Here is a 14,627-nt window from a genome sequence, read left to right on the forward strand (position 1 = left end):
GGTCAGTGTGTATGAAAGTAGGAAACAAGTACAGTCCAAGCATGCACATCACTAATGAGCTTTGCATGCACACAAAAATGTAACTTCTGCAGTCTGAGTTGGAAGGATCTGAGATTGTTTCCAAAAATATGTACCTTGCTCAGGAAAAAAACAAACAAGAGAGAGATGGCTAGTTAAGGGATTTGTACACTTCAAAATGCACATCGTTTGTTGTCTTCAATGATTCTGTCCCTGTGGAGCAATTATTTATTATTATGTATTTCAAACATGTGTACCCCACCCTTCTCAACCTCGCAGGGGGACTCAGGGCGGCTTACAGCCGGCAACAATTCGATGCCCCCACATACAAGATAATAATACAGTAATTACATATAAATGATACATTAAATTAGTTTAAAACTAGTTTAAAATTAAATCCATTTAAAATAATACTGGCTGTCTAGCCTTATCTAGAATCGAATTCTGCAAACATTAACACAATCAGAAGTCTGTGCATAGTCCATTTTCCATAGCCTTATCGTTATCAATGTGCTACCCGAAAGCCTGGTCCCACGACCACATTTTCCATTTCTTCCTAAAGGAGAGGAGGAATGTAGTTGACCTTATTTTGCTGGGGAGTGAGTTCCACAAGTGGGGGGCTACCACTGAGAAGGCCCTGTCCCTCATCCCTGCCAAGCGTGTTTGCGCCAGAGGCGGGGTCGAGAGCAGGGCCTCCCCAGATCTTAAACTCCGAGGTGGGACGTAGAGGAAGATGTCCCCTCAGATTGAACTTAATATGGTTTTAGCATAAGTACTAATGGTTGCAATCAGTATACATCAGTGGCTCCCAAGCTGTGGTCTGTGGACCACCAGTGATCCCCAAGAACAAAAATATGGTACACAGCCTCACCATTGCCTCGAAACCACAATGAAAGTAACTGGTCTCGGGAAACCCTCTTATAGTGCTGAGGCAACAGGGATGTTGGGAGGGGAGAGGCTGGCTACCCATGAAATATTACTACTACCACATGAGCTCTAGATTATTAAATATGGTTTTCTGTGGGTGAGCAGATGGCGACTACTGGATGGCATGTGTTCTGTATCAGAAACTAGAGCTTATGTGGATTATCCAATGCAGTTTTGAGTCAGCACCCCAAATAACCAAACTGAATCTAAAGTTGACCAAAAACTGATTCATAACTCTTTTGGTACTAATTTTGGATAGTGGTCCATGGTCAAATGATCCCTGGTCAAGTGGTCCCTGGTCAAAAAAAGGTTGGGAACCACTGATGTATACCAACATTGGCCACTAAAATAATTGAGAAAGTTATGGCAAAACTCAAATGGCCCTACCCCTATTTTTTAGGCTTTCACAAATGAAATCTGTGTTAATATTAAATTTTTGTTGTATTTTATGTGGTACATACTCCTTTACTTTACTTTCATTCCCACAGTGCAGAATGATCATTTGTCAAATGACTAATACAAGATCTGAAGTGCTTCACTGGCTTATGGGTCCACTAGCTGTTGTGGTCTTCACAGCAACGTCTGGACTTCAGGGCAGATTAGAGGAACCAATATTTATTGGATTTACTATCTTCGTCACAGCTGCTCACATCCACTATGGATACTGTGTGGTAAAATTTCTCATTTTATTACAGTTAGTAGTAAACACATGTTGCTACATATGGCGAAACTAAGGCTGTTTCCTATAATTCCCCTTTGGTTGCGGTGGTTAATTTAGTTATTTAGTTGTATTGTCTTCCCTTTTAGGATTTGCAGAACCTTCTAATCTTTACCTATAAATTCAACCTCTTTCTTGATTTTCTAGTAACTGGTCTGCCCCAAACCAAAAGCTTGGAAAATAGAACAATTTTGATATCCTTGATAGCCATTAAAAGGATAATTTGCACCAGTGTTTCTCAACATTCCTAGTGCCATGACCCCTTAATACAGTTCTTTATGTTGCAGTGACCTCCAACCATACAATTATTTCCATTGCTACTTCATAACTGTAATTTTGCTACTGTTATGAATCGTAATGTAAATATCTGATATGTGGGATGTATTTTCATTCACTGGACCAAATATGGCCCAAATACCCAATATGCCCAAATTTGAATACTGGTGGGGTTGGTAGAGGATGGATTTTGTCATTTGGGAATTGTAGTTGCTGTAATTTATAGTTAACCTACAATCAAAGAGCATTCTGAACTCCACCAGCAATGGAATTGAATTGAACCAAACTTGGCACACAGAACTCCCATGATCAACAAAAAATGCTGGAAGGGTTTGGCGGGCATTGACCTTGAGTCTGGGAGTTATAGTTCACTTACATCCAGAGAGTACTGTGGAATCAAATAATTTTGGACCAAACTTGGCACAAATACTCAATATGCCAGATGTGAACACTGGAGAGTTTGGGCAAAATAAACTTGACATTTTGGAGTTGTAGTTCCTGGGATTTATTGTTTGCCTGCAATCAAAGAGCATTCTGAATCCCATAAATGATAGAATTGGGCCAAACTTCCCACACAGAACCCCCATGACCAACAGAAAATACTGTGCTTTCTGATGGTCTTTGGCGACCCCTCTGACATCCCCTCACGACCCCCCCCCCCCAGATTGAGAAACACTGATTTATATGCATAATCCCATCAGTAGAACAACAAAATGTCTTTTGATGCATCCCTTGTATCTTCTAAAAACCCACCAACTTTGTGAATCTAGTTCACAGGAAAAAATCATTGCAAGCTACGAAGGACTGCATATTCTGAGGATAAAAATATTGCAGAGATAAAGATTGCTTTCAGCTCTAACCCTAAAATCTTCACTGATCGGTTTTATGTAACCATTTGCATGTGCCATGCATGTCCCAAATCCTTTCTCAAAATGCAACCACTACAGACTACAGTAAAATAAAGTACATTCAAATAAGATTATATGTTTTATACAGTGAACATCAAGGTATTAGGAACAATTATAGCCTTGTTTATTATTAGCATACTGAAAGGGGGAATTTCAATCATGGTACTAGCTTTAATCTAACATTTTCTCAGATTCTATATGATTAGAAGATATTAATCAATGTGAGCCCTTTCTAATCAAGAAATATTTTATTACTGTTTTAGGTGAAACAACTGAGCAAAAATTTCAACATCTACACCTTTTCCTTGAAGAAGTCCTGACAAAAATGAATTTGGTGTCTACAATATTTATAATACCAGTTTGTATTTCTGTACTACTGAAATGTAGAAATATCTGCATCGAGCAAAGATCTCTTAACAAAAAGTGGAAGGGGTGTTCAAAGTAAAACCATGTTATATACCAGGAGTTCTAACCAAAAGAATTCGAAATGGTTTCCCTTATTCATCCTGTAGCGACCATAAAACACCATCTTGTTGATTGAATTTCCTTTTGTTCTAAGCAATTTCCTCAGATAACTGTAGTCTTTCTCTAGTTTCCTGAAATATCTTTCAAGAATTCATTTTTCCAATAACTGATGACCAAAAACTTCTTTATACCATATGTATATTTTGATGGATCAATTACAATCACTTCATATTTAGGCTGCATCCTCCCTGTCCTGTTTTGATTGTAGCGGTGTTTCATTCTTTTTTTAAATTATAAAAATCTATGATAAATTGATTCATCTTCTGATATTATAAAAAATACTAAATCAACTATGCTCTTACTCTGAATGTAGTTCAGTTGTTGTATGTCCATCTTCCCCCTCTTAACTTCCATATTTTCTGTTTACATATAATTTAAGTTTAATAGTCCGGTGTCCTCTGCTTGCAGTCAGTTCAGCAGTAGCCATATCTGGCACTGGTTGTTCAAGGTCACCTAAGTTTAAGTCCATGGTTGCCTTTCCTCTGGTCAGTTCCATGCCACTGTTCTTAAGGTGTCATTATATATAATATCCAGAAAACTATACATCTTTATTGTGAGAAGAACATTTATCCAATCTACTTGAAGGTAACTGAATTCATTCACTGCTGTACTTTCTCCTTTGGATGCCTCTATTTTGGATGGTTGGTATTTTCATTTGTACTGATTTCTGGAAGTATTCCCCTTTAGAGCTTCCTAATTTTGATACAACATCCTCCTTGATGGAGGTAGAGAATGACATTGTCTGAAGTGCTCCTAATCCTGTCCTTCCTCTTGGATTCAAAGATAAGTATTAATTTCATATTCCTTCCAAATTGCTAGGATACCATTGTTTTACCAAAGTCCTTTGGTCTCAAGCAGAGGCTGTAAAACTTTTTCAGCCACAGAGCCCTTTTTGAAGCTATTTTTTTTTCATGGAGCCCCAAGAAATGTTTATATAATAATAATAATAATAATAATAGTAGTAGTAGTAGTAGTAGTAGTAGTAGCAGATACTCCAGGAACCATCTGGTCCTACTGCCTTCTGCTATGCAGAAAAAGCACAAGTTAAGCACCCCCAACAGAAGGCCATCCAGCCTTTTGTAACAACAACAACAACAACAACAATAGAAACCTCAGGAGCTATCCAGTTCAACTCCCTTCTGCGATGCAGGAAAAACACAATCAAAGCAATCTCCAAGCAGTGGGTGTGAACTAGGGTTTTGGAAGCAAGGAAGGTGAGGGGGAAAGGTTATGGGCGGCAAGGGAGGTGGGGGAAAAGACTTTTGGGTGTGAGGAAAACAGGCTTTTGAGGGTGAGGGAAATAGGAGAAGCAGAAAGAGGAGGGAAAGTTTGGAGGGGAGGTGGAGGAGGGGCAAAGAAAAGGAAATAAAGCCTCTCAGTATTCTTTGCAGGCCCCGAGGGCTCCACGGAGCACACTTTGAGAACTGCTGTTCTAGGGGATAAAAATAAACCCTAATAGTCAATCCATCATTGTACAACACCAGTAGCTGCAGAGCTGCTATCGATGCTTGACAAAATACATAATTTCTAGGCATTTTCTAGGTCACCCAGCATGGTTGTATGGCAGTGGTTCTCAACCTGTGGGTCCCCAGGTGTTTTGGCCTACAACTCCCAGAAATCTCAGCTAGTTTACGAGCTATTAGGATTTCTGGGAGTTGAAGGCCAAAATATCTGGGGACCCACAGGTTGAGAACCACTGCTCTATGGGATTCTTGGGCTGGAAGTCCTTTAGACCACAAGGATTCACTATTACCTGTAGTTTCATATATCCATGGGATATGGGGTTTGCATTGTATAGTGACTTGAAGAACAGAATATCCTTGTGCCAAGTCTCATTGGCTCCAGGAACATTCACACTTACCTGAAAGGGCATTCTATTGAACTCAATAGGACTTTCTTCTGAGTAGATAGGCACAGAAATGCTCTGAAAGATGCCAGTATAACATTTGGGGAGTTAATTTCTCTCCATCTCTTGCATCATACCAGTCTTCATACTCTTTTACCTGTTTGAATCTTCATGCTTTATTATAAAATATGCTCAGCAACCGCAATTTAATAACTATAACATACTCAAAGTGTTTTCAGTCTCAATTTTCTGTAATAAAAACTAATGCATGAATTGTGATAATAATGAGCTATAGTAGTGAGACGTACTGGGGTGTTTAAAAAATAACATTCACACTGGCAGTTTGAAAGCATTTGTGGAGAAACTGTTTTTTCTCCTTACTCCAAAGTGAAATCTGCCTTTTAGGACATCAGTATCAGGGGAAAAAACCAAACACTACCCAATATTATTTTTAATACTATAGAAATTCACTGGCATATTTCAAAAGAAGCATCAATGTATTGCTTTAATGTCAGTAGGTGACTAGTTCAGAGGATACTGATGTGTGGTTACAGTTATGTAAGCCGTACCTTATTAGAATATTCAGTTTTCATTTTTTTTAAAAGCATTTTGTATCATATACCATAAGAAGTGGTTCTAAAATTTGGCTTTGGAACACAAATATAGGAATCTTTGGCCCTCACTGAATCCACTTTCCTGTGGCGTGGAACAATGCAAGTGAAATGCTGAAAATAATCACCTCCATGCTAAATTTATTTGGATGGAAATAATAAATTGTTTAAGTGAAAGTTAACGGTTGTGTATTATACCCTTTTGATCTAGGCCATATGCCAGCAGTTGTTATGGCCAATGCAATACCTAGTTTTAGCTACCTGTCACCAGATAAGGGTGTTTGTTGAGATTAACCAAACTAGGAGGCCTCTGTGGGACATGTAGGAAGGTCTGGAAAAATGAACTCGGCCTTGGGCTGCAGGTGTTTCATCTTTAGACTGATCTTTCAACTTAACCTCAATTCTTACAGGCATCAATATCACACTACTTCATTTTTTTTAACCATGGCTACCTCCAATTGGAATTCCCCATCCAATGTAATTTAGTTAAAATAATCCATACTGGGTCTGATGTGATTCTTCTCAAAGAAGTACACAGAGGGTTTCTTGTAGTAACATATTAGTACTGCTACTGTTCTGGAAAATGTGTGAAAGTTATCCATGCATGTACATAGTAGAAGCTTATCAGAATTTTTTTTCAGCTGGAAAAACCCCTCTCCTGCAAAGTCATACATCCAAGGGGAAAACCCAAGTTAGTTTATTTCTACTGATCAAAATGCTACTTCCTTCAATAGTATTTTTTTCTTCTACACAAAAAGATGGACATTACAGTACACTTTTAAAACCAAGAACAATAAGAAAGAAATCTCCCAAACTAATTTTAACAGGCAGTTTGAAAGTAATTTTCTACATTTCCACTACGTTTTAATGAGAGAAGTGGCTGAGGATATGGCATAGGTTGGTGACGTCAGCAGGACTTCTTTCAATACCATTTAACACTCTGCTCCTATTCCTACCTGCCTGCCCTCTTACTCACTTTATGTTACACATAGAAATCACTGATACAATAAAAGCCTGAGGAGCATTCTGGAGAGGCAAGGAAGGAATTATGAGAGTAAAAGAAATGGGCAATTTTGGGGTGATGACATTTTCCCCGGAGCAGCAGTTATTTATGCATGAGGTGTAAACAATCATCACCTCTACTAAGCATTTTACATATGACAAATGGAGCACTTAAAAAACAAGGCCGCTTACTATTTACCCTTAAGAAGAAAAAAAAATGAAAAATTTAAGGAAACAAAAATATTAGCCCCTAGGCAAATGAAATTTAGAAACAAAAGGTGGAAAAAAAAGGGGGGGGGGGGGAGAGACAGTTTTAAGTAGAATTTCTGGGAACTATGAAACATTCGGTTACTCCCATTTTAAAATATCTGTACCATTTCCAATAAACACGCTAGCACTAAACTGGAGCAGTATGCTTGATTTCCAGGTACAGTAGAGTCTCGTTTATCCAACTTTAACTTATCCAACATTCCGTATTATCCGACATACCTTGGCTGCTTCTGCCTAGGAAGAATAAAAACAGGGTTCTTCCTCAGATAATTGCAATGAGGCTCCCCTTCCTTCCTCTCTTCTCTCTCTGGCTCCTGTTCCAGACTCCGTTTCCCTCCTTACTTTCTCTCTCCTCTCCTCCCTGGGGCCTCGCATTCAGCACAGGCAAGGCTTTGGGGAAGCGGCCTCCATGTGGGTAAAGGGGGAGCCCAGTCGAGACTGTCTGCTAGCCAGGCTGCTTCACCAGCCTCACTCTCTGGCACTCTTGACCTCAGCGCCCATCCTCGCCTCACCCCCCCCCCCCCACAGCCCTGGCCCGACTCTCTCTCTCACAACCAGCAGAAATGTTTACTTTATAGAAGAGGGAGGGAAGGAAGGAAAGAAAGGTCGCACTCTTGACCTTGGTGCCCATTCTCGCCTCACTCCCCCCCCCCCAGCCTGCCCCAATGCTCTCTTTCTTACCAGCAGCGGAAATGTTTGATTTATGGAAGAGGAAGAAAGAAAGAAAGAGCAGGCACTGAAGGTGGGAGGCAAACCCTGCCTTTACTTGGGTTTAATAGGCTTTTCCTTAATCCTTCCGTATTATCCAAGATTTTGCTTATCCAATGTTCTGGCAGCACGTTTATGTCAGATAAATGAGACTCTACTCTAATATTGTTTGCATGAATTGACATGAAAGTGATGAATCCTTAGAGCCTTCTTTTTACTATCTTAATATATAGTTTTTATCCTAGTGCTACAACGATTCCTTAAACACAAATATAAACATGGATTACTCTATCTGCAAAGCTGACCCATTTTACTGCCTTTAAAGACAGTTCTTGTTCTATTATGTGCAAAGTTGTCTTCTTGCAGCTTTCCAAGTACATTATATCTTCCATTGAGCATGGATTCCTTTTGTTGAACATTTCTATTTCTCCTGCTGATTAAGTGCTATAAAAAGAGAAATTTCTCTTCATTGACATTTATTTTGTTGTAGGATATGCTCCCAGGAAGAAATTATTCTGTCCACATTTTAAATTGTTCTAGCTTTAACTCAACATAAAGTGCCTGAATGAGGTCATTCATAAATCAAGAAACCCACAAAATGTGTGAACTTCTATTGAGCTAGACAGATTGCAACATATACTTTTTTTATTAAATATGTAAAAAGATAAAACGCAAGTCAAGTTATTCACATATTCAGAGACCAAAAAAAGTCTACTCTATCATGCGACAATTGGTGGGTAACGCGAAATGATCGATACATCTGAATAAGACTTTTTGCATCTATATGTCATTACTTATCTATTTATAATTAACAATACATATGTTTACATTCCTTTCAGTTTACATTTAATATATAACCAAAGCTTTATGGTGTGCTATTTAGTAAAAGTAATTACAAATGCATATTAAAAACGTAACGGAATAACAGGGTTACTCACCACGGGGGAAGGGAAGCCCTTTTTCCCTTTCCAGTATCTCTCACTCCCCTCAGCACATCTGAGCGGATCAGGCTCTCTCAATCCATTTATATCTATATCTATGGGTTGGATCTGGGATCTGCCTATGGAAGTTGTTGGCCTGGTACAGCTAATGCTAGCTAACACTGGAAGATCAAGTTCAGCAACTTCACAGGGTCTATAAAGTGCCCATTTGATGTTGTTGGAGGGACTCTACCTACAAATGGTCCCTTGGCTCCATTTTAGGGAATCACAAACCCGTCTGTCCACATAACATACGTCCCATACCCTGTTTGGGAAGTTTCCCTGCCCCTCTGGTGTAACATTTCAGGGACTTGAGGGGTTGCCATGTAAAGGAGAGGATGGGGTAGGGTGGTGGTCTCCTTCTGTCAGTTCAGTTACACACATTTAAATCTGGATCCAACCCATCTATATATATTTATCTCCTTTTGCCTCCTAGGCCAGCCACTTTGTTCCTCCAAAGCACTAATAAAAAGGTGGAGCATGGAAACTGTTCCACATATCAGTTACACACACGCACAAATACAAATCCGGGGCACATTCCCCTTCCTCCCACCCTCCCTCTCTCACACACAAAGAAGTCTAAGTGACAGGACTAAGGGGCAAAGAGGCTTTGATGGGAACTTTCTCTTGGAACAAAGAAACCCAGAATAGCCCTGAAAGCGCTTCAAAAGGAAGTGATTTCAAAATATGTTCAAGAGGGAAGAGAAGCACAGATATACCTGCATCGGTGGTTATGGAGAGGTGCTTAAAGGCTGATTCAGTAATCTTCTTACTGCCCAAAAACCCCTTTGATCACAGTGGGCATTTTGGAAGCAGTATAACTAATAATAATCATGGACATTTTAAAACAGAATATATATAACTCCTTTCTCTGTTGGATCATGACAATATACTACATCCTCCTGAAAGAAACTCTGTTCTTTAATTCTTCTATGTATAAAGCCTTTAAGTGAAACCAAATCACTTCTGCGAACAAAAATAAAAGATGATTGTAAGAGATAATTTGACTTTCTAACTGGTAAGGTAGTGTGGGATTGGGGCAAGCTGTATAAGCCCTTCAAGCCTGAAGAGGTCAGTGACAGTTCTGTAAATCTAACTGAAACATTTGATTAAATGTTTTAAATCAATGCATATGCTGCCTGAGTTGTGACTAAGCAAGATCCACTCTTGTTCCAAGAGACTTCTGTAGAAATAAATAATTTCTTGAAAGATGCATGAAATCCTTGCACGAAGACATAAATGTACAATCCATCCTTTATCAATGCCATTAAGTTCAGAACACAGGGAAATCCTTCAGTAACTATAGCCTGTCAATTGATGTTCTAGTTGATTTTGTTAGTGTACATGCCTTGACTGCCAAATAACCAGTCAAGTTGGAAATAGAGGAATAAAAGAGCAAACCAGAAAAACTACAAATTAAAAACCCCACTAGAACTAGACTGAGAAAATGTGAAATTTAAGAAATAAGGAATGTTTCAACGCATGATTTGCTATATTTCTATTATAAAAGGGCATTACCTAAGTGCAGGTTTAACAGGAGCAGTAATACTACACACACAGGCAATGAGTGTTTTTGTCAGTTAACCATTGTCTCTGCACCTTCCCTACCTATTCAATAGTAATGAAAAGTCAAAGATCCACACTCATCTCATGCCCTGATAGTGTGTGTGTTTTTTACCTTCCAAACCATGGCTAAAAACTTGCATTGATACCTATGACAAAAAGAAGGTGCTGATTAAATACTAGATTTCAAAATTGCTTTGTAAAAACTTCAGAGAAAGAAAAAAGCTAGATATGATTGTACTAATAAATATTTTGGCATTCTTAATCCTATGGTAAACATCAAAACAAAATGTGTTCATTCTCAACATACACAAGAAGAAAAGGAAAGTGGTTGGTTCTCGTAATCCCCATTTCCAGCAGTGAGAGTTTTGAACCCAACCGTATCAGCAGGTACAGAAATAGTGTAGATTTTCGTAAAGACTTGAAACAACAGACACGGAATATTGAAGCGAAACAGGAAGAACGTTTTGAGTAGTCACAAGAGAAGTGTCACAAAGCGTAATAACTAGACAGGCATGTATGCATCTTCCAGAAATAAAACATACTGTGCAGCTTTCTAACATGCTTTGGTGTTCAAAACCTTAGGAGGAACACAATTCATAGTGTTTTTGCTATTATTTAATTGAGAAAATGACCATTCCTTTTGTGTTATAACAAACAGGAACAAGAATAGATTGAGTACAATTTGATTCCCCTCCTTCGCACATTTTGACCAAACGTATGTGTAGAGTGTACTGAATTACCACAAAATGTGTGAAAACTAACAGAAATAGGACTTTTTTGTCAAAAGAGATGTCCATATAAATAGTTCTGAACAAATTAGAAATGTATCATACTTAAGACAAAAGGAAAAATAAATATATATTATATATTTATATATATATATATATTTTAAAAAGCTGAACAAATCTCAAGCAGCCAAATAGTGAAGTTGCGGTGGCAGAAATTGGGGGCAAAGCCCGGAGATCTTCTTAGGTGCATACCCCAACAGAAGACTTCTGCAAACACATCTTGGCAAAGGATGGGTATAGAATGCAGCAGCTGGCTGACACTCCCTATGGTAAATTTATGTTAATGGCAGATTGAGAGTGATTGGTTTCAAGTCTTAGGCCACACACGTTCCATTCTTCAGAAGAAAGTTCCCACAGAAAATTAAAAGTAGCAAATGTGCCAGGTGATCAGTACTCTTCCGGTTGTTGCGGCTGTTCAAGAACGTGTTCCTCACCTTCAGGTTCTTCTGTGTGGCCCTCCTGAACATTTCATGTAAGAGAAGAAATAATACACTCATTGAATGTGTGTATGTCAGGATGGAAATGGGACAGCTAGAAAATATACAGTCAGTTCTCCACATTAATGGATTAAATAATTCACACCTTGAAAATATTCCCTCCTTGAAATTTCCAAAAAGCAAACCTTAATTTTGCCATTTTATGTTAGAAATGGCATTTTATAATGTCATTGTGTATAATAGGACTTGAGCACTCATGGAGTTTGGTATCCACAGGGGATTCTGAAATCAAACTCCTGTGGATATAAGAATCCACTGCACTGTAAATACTTAAATGAGATTCTTTGTTTAACTGAAAATAAAAATTCTCAACTGACCATTTCTGAACTTTCCTACAGGTCTTTGCACTGCAATAGGACCATTAAAACCTGGATACAACTAGAAGTTTTGACGAGTTCTAGCATTATTCAAAATCTGATTTTAATGAAACACCAGGAGTTGGAATGGAAGGGGGATGTAAATACAAGTGTTGAAAACTTATAGACATGAGAACAAAGAGAGGGGGATTTCAAATGCTGATTAGAACTTAAGTGGTTATGTTTCTAAATGCATAATTTGTGAAGAAGTAGTATAAACACATTTCAGTTTATCATTCCATGATTTAAACCAACTAATATAACATTGAAAGTTATATTAGTTGGTCTATTGGTCAAATAACTAATTTGCAAATGTTAAACTTGGAAATATAGAAGGCCAGCTGTATTTTGTTAACCTAACTAAATAGTCACTAAAACTATCTCTTTTCAAGTAAGTGCTGTATGAAAATTATGTTAGGAATGGAAATATAAGTATAATGCAGATGCTGGGTATGAAGTATCCCAAGTTGGAAAGAACTACTTTGCTGACGTTTCGCCTGCATCTGTGGCAAGCATCCTCAGAGGTAGTGAGGTTAATTTTCCAAAGGAAGCATTTCTAAAATACTGGCACTAGATGGTGATGTTTCAAGTTTCCTGCCACCTGAAGGCTAGTCAATGCAGGTATTTTCCTGACAACACTTCTCTATATTCTGCACATGCTTGTGCATAGCAGAGTGTGGAAGAAACTACTGTGCAAAATGAGCTAGTGGCATATGAATAGCCTCAGCCAATAATGCCAGAAAATCCCACTCTGAGCAAAGAAGTGTATTTTGGTTCTATCTGCCAACTCGAGCAGTATTTTTCACCTTATCATGGTTTGCTCAGGCTCTGTGAATTGTGACAGCAAGGAAAACCTGAGCTTTCTCTATAAACAACACAATGCTGTAAACAACTTGTGCAATAACAAATACACAAAAACCAAGATGCTACTGGGATGCATTCTAAAGGAACAGTATATAATAATTTATATCCCGCCCCATCTCCCTGAGGGGACTCGGAGCAGCTCACAACTATGTACTTATACAAATAATCTCGACAACAGCACACATAAATATATCCAATTTAAATTAAATCAACAGTTAATAATGAAGCAAACAATATAAAAATAAAGCAGCATTTAAAAATTACATAAAACATCATTCATTAAAAATCCCAGGCACTGTTCAAGTGAAAGGAATGGTAAGATCCAATTTAAGTTTTATCTCATCTCTCCAACCGTTGATATGACTGTCCCTAGGCTTTATTAGGTCTCAAATTAAATAGAAAGATGCAATATTGCACCCCAAACCATTCTTGTTACCTATTGGAAAGGGAAAGTGTCACTGCAATGTCAGAAAACAGTCAAATATATTTCTGAACTATGGCTATAGAACCTTGAAACAGCAACTTCAAGTGACAAGGACCTTCCCTCACCAACAAAAACTGAAGAACAACATGTACAATATTACTGAAGTATGTTTTGAAACTGTAAGACAGTTGATAAAATTATCTGGGGAAAATCCATGAACTTTGATAGTCTGCCGTCCGCTGCATAATAAACTGTGTGCTAGTGGTCCATATTCTTGTCTAAAATGTTGAATAGATAACTTACTACAGATAAAAAAAGTCTTAAACTTACGTGTTCTTCTGAAGCATAAAGAACTTCCATTAGCCGCTGGACAAGGTCATTATTTTCCTGCCCGTGTTCCTGACAGAGAAGTTCAATCTCCCTTAACTTTCCAAAATAGAAATCCCTTTCCTTCTCCACACCTTCAAGTGCAAGTTTTAATGAATGTACCTGTAAAAACAACCACTTTTGAATATGAGATTGTTGTATGTTGTACTGTTTGCACAAGCATTAAGAAGGTAGAAAACTCATAAAACTGTTAACATAAACTGTAACAGATTTCAACAAAAAAGGTGTTTTTTCTTCTCTTGAATTTTTTTTGTATAGTAAACTTTTTTGCCTTGGGGCTGCATTGCAGGCCCAACTGGGCTTGGCTGGAAGGGAGGGTCCATGAGGGGCCGGGGGTAGATAATCCTCAGGCCGTAATGGCATATGCTGAGAGGAGGAAAAGATACACAGTGACTGCCCCGATCCTCTCCCCAAATCCTCCCCCCAGTCTTTGGGATGTCCTCTCAACATAAGGACGAAGCGGCTCGCCCCATCATGTTGGGAGGCGGGCGAGACATGCCCCCCTTGGGCGCTTATTTCCGGCCCTCCTCATTTTTCCTGTCTTCTTGGCATAAGGGTGAGATGGCCCGATGGGGAAGGTACGCAGCAGTGGAGAGCGGTCTGGAGGGCTCTCCGCTGCTGCATGCCTTCCTCAGGCTGTCCTTCCAGTATAAGGACAGGGCCACTCGCCTTGTCATTGTAGCAGGAGGAAGGCCTGAGGAAGGCAAGTGGCAGCAGAGAACCCTCTGGAGTGCTCTCCGTTGCTGCATGTCTTTCTTTGAGCCACCTCATCTTTATGCCAAATGAACAGGGAAAATGAGGACCGGAAATAAGCCCCGGGAGGGGGGCATGTCTGACCCATGGGTCTTAGTTTGCCCATGTCTAGTCTAGTCTGTCAGGACCCTATCTCAGCAATGCACACTTCTCCCTTTTGGCTCTCTTTATGTACTCTAATCACCTCACTTCCTAGTTCATCA

At 38.9% G+C, this 14,627-nt stretch overlaps 2 protein-coding genes across 7 annotated transcripts in view; one reads left to right on the forward strand and one right to left on the reverse strand.

The window, feature by feature from the left end:
• Positions 1 to 6,006, forward strand: part of LOC132774803 (ethanolaminephosphotransferase 1-like) — a 59,501-nt gene extending 53,495 nt beyond the window's left edge. For all 3 annotated transcript variants that reach the window (XM_060775269.2, XM_060775270.2, XM_067467431.1), the window contains exons 9-10: positions 1,434 to 1,616; positions 3,111 to 6,006. In XM_060775269.2, coding sequence (XP_060631252.1) covers positions 1,434 to 1,616; positions 3,111 to 3,167 — 240 coding nt within the window. In that variant the 3' untranslated portion in view covers positions 3,168 to 6,006. The remainder of the gene's footprint in view (positions 1 to 1,433; positions 1,617 to 3,110) is intronic.
• A 2,430-nt stretch (positions 6,007 to 8,436) lies between these two features.
• The window catches only part of MAPRE2 (microtubule associated protein RP/EB family member 2), a 132,467-nt gene continuing 126,276 nt past the window's right edge, over positions 8,437 to 14,627 (reverse strand). For all 4 annotated transcript variants that reach the window (XM_060775272.2, XM_060775275.2, XM_060775271.2 and 1 more), the window contains 2 exons: positions 13,615 to 13,773; positions 8,437 to 11,602 (listed from right to left, as the gene is read on the reverse strand). In XM_060775272.2, the coding sequence (XP_060631255.1) occupies positions 11,531 to 11,602; positions 13,615 to 13,773 (231 nt within the window). In that variant the 3' untranslated portion in view covers positions 8,437 to 11,530. The remainder of the gene's footprint in view (positions 11,603 to 13,614; positions 13,774 to 14,627) is intronic.

The sequence above is a fragment of the Anolis sagrei genome, chromosome 4 (assembly GCF_037176765.1).
Source record: "Anolis sagrei isolate rAnoSag1 chromosome 4, rAnoSag1.mat, whole genome shotgun sequence".
In the NCBI taxonomy this organism is placed as follows: domain Eukaryota; kingdom Metazoa; phylum Chordata; class Lepidosauria; order Squamata; family Dactyloidae; genus Anolis; species Anolis sagrei.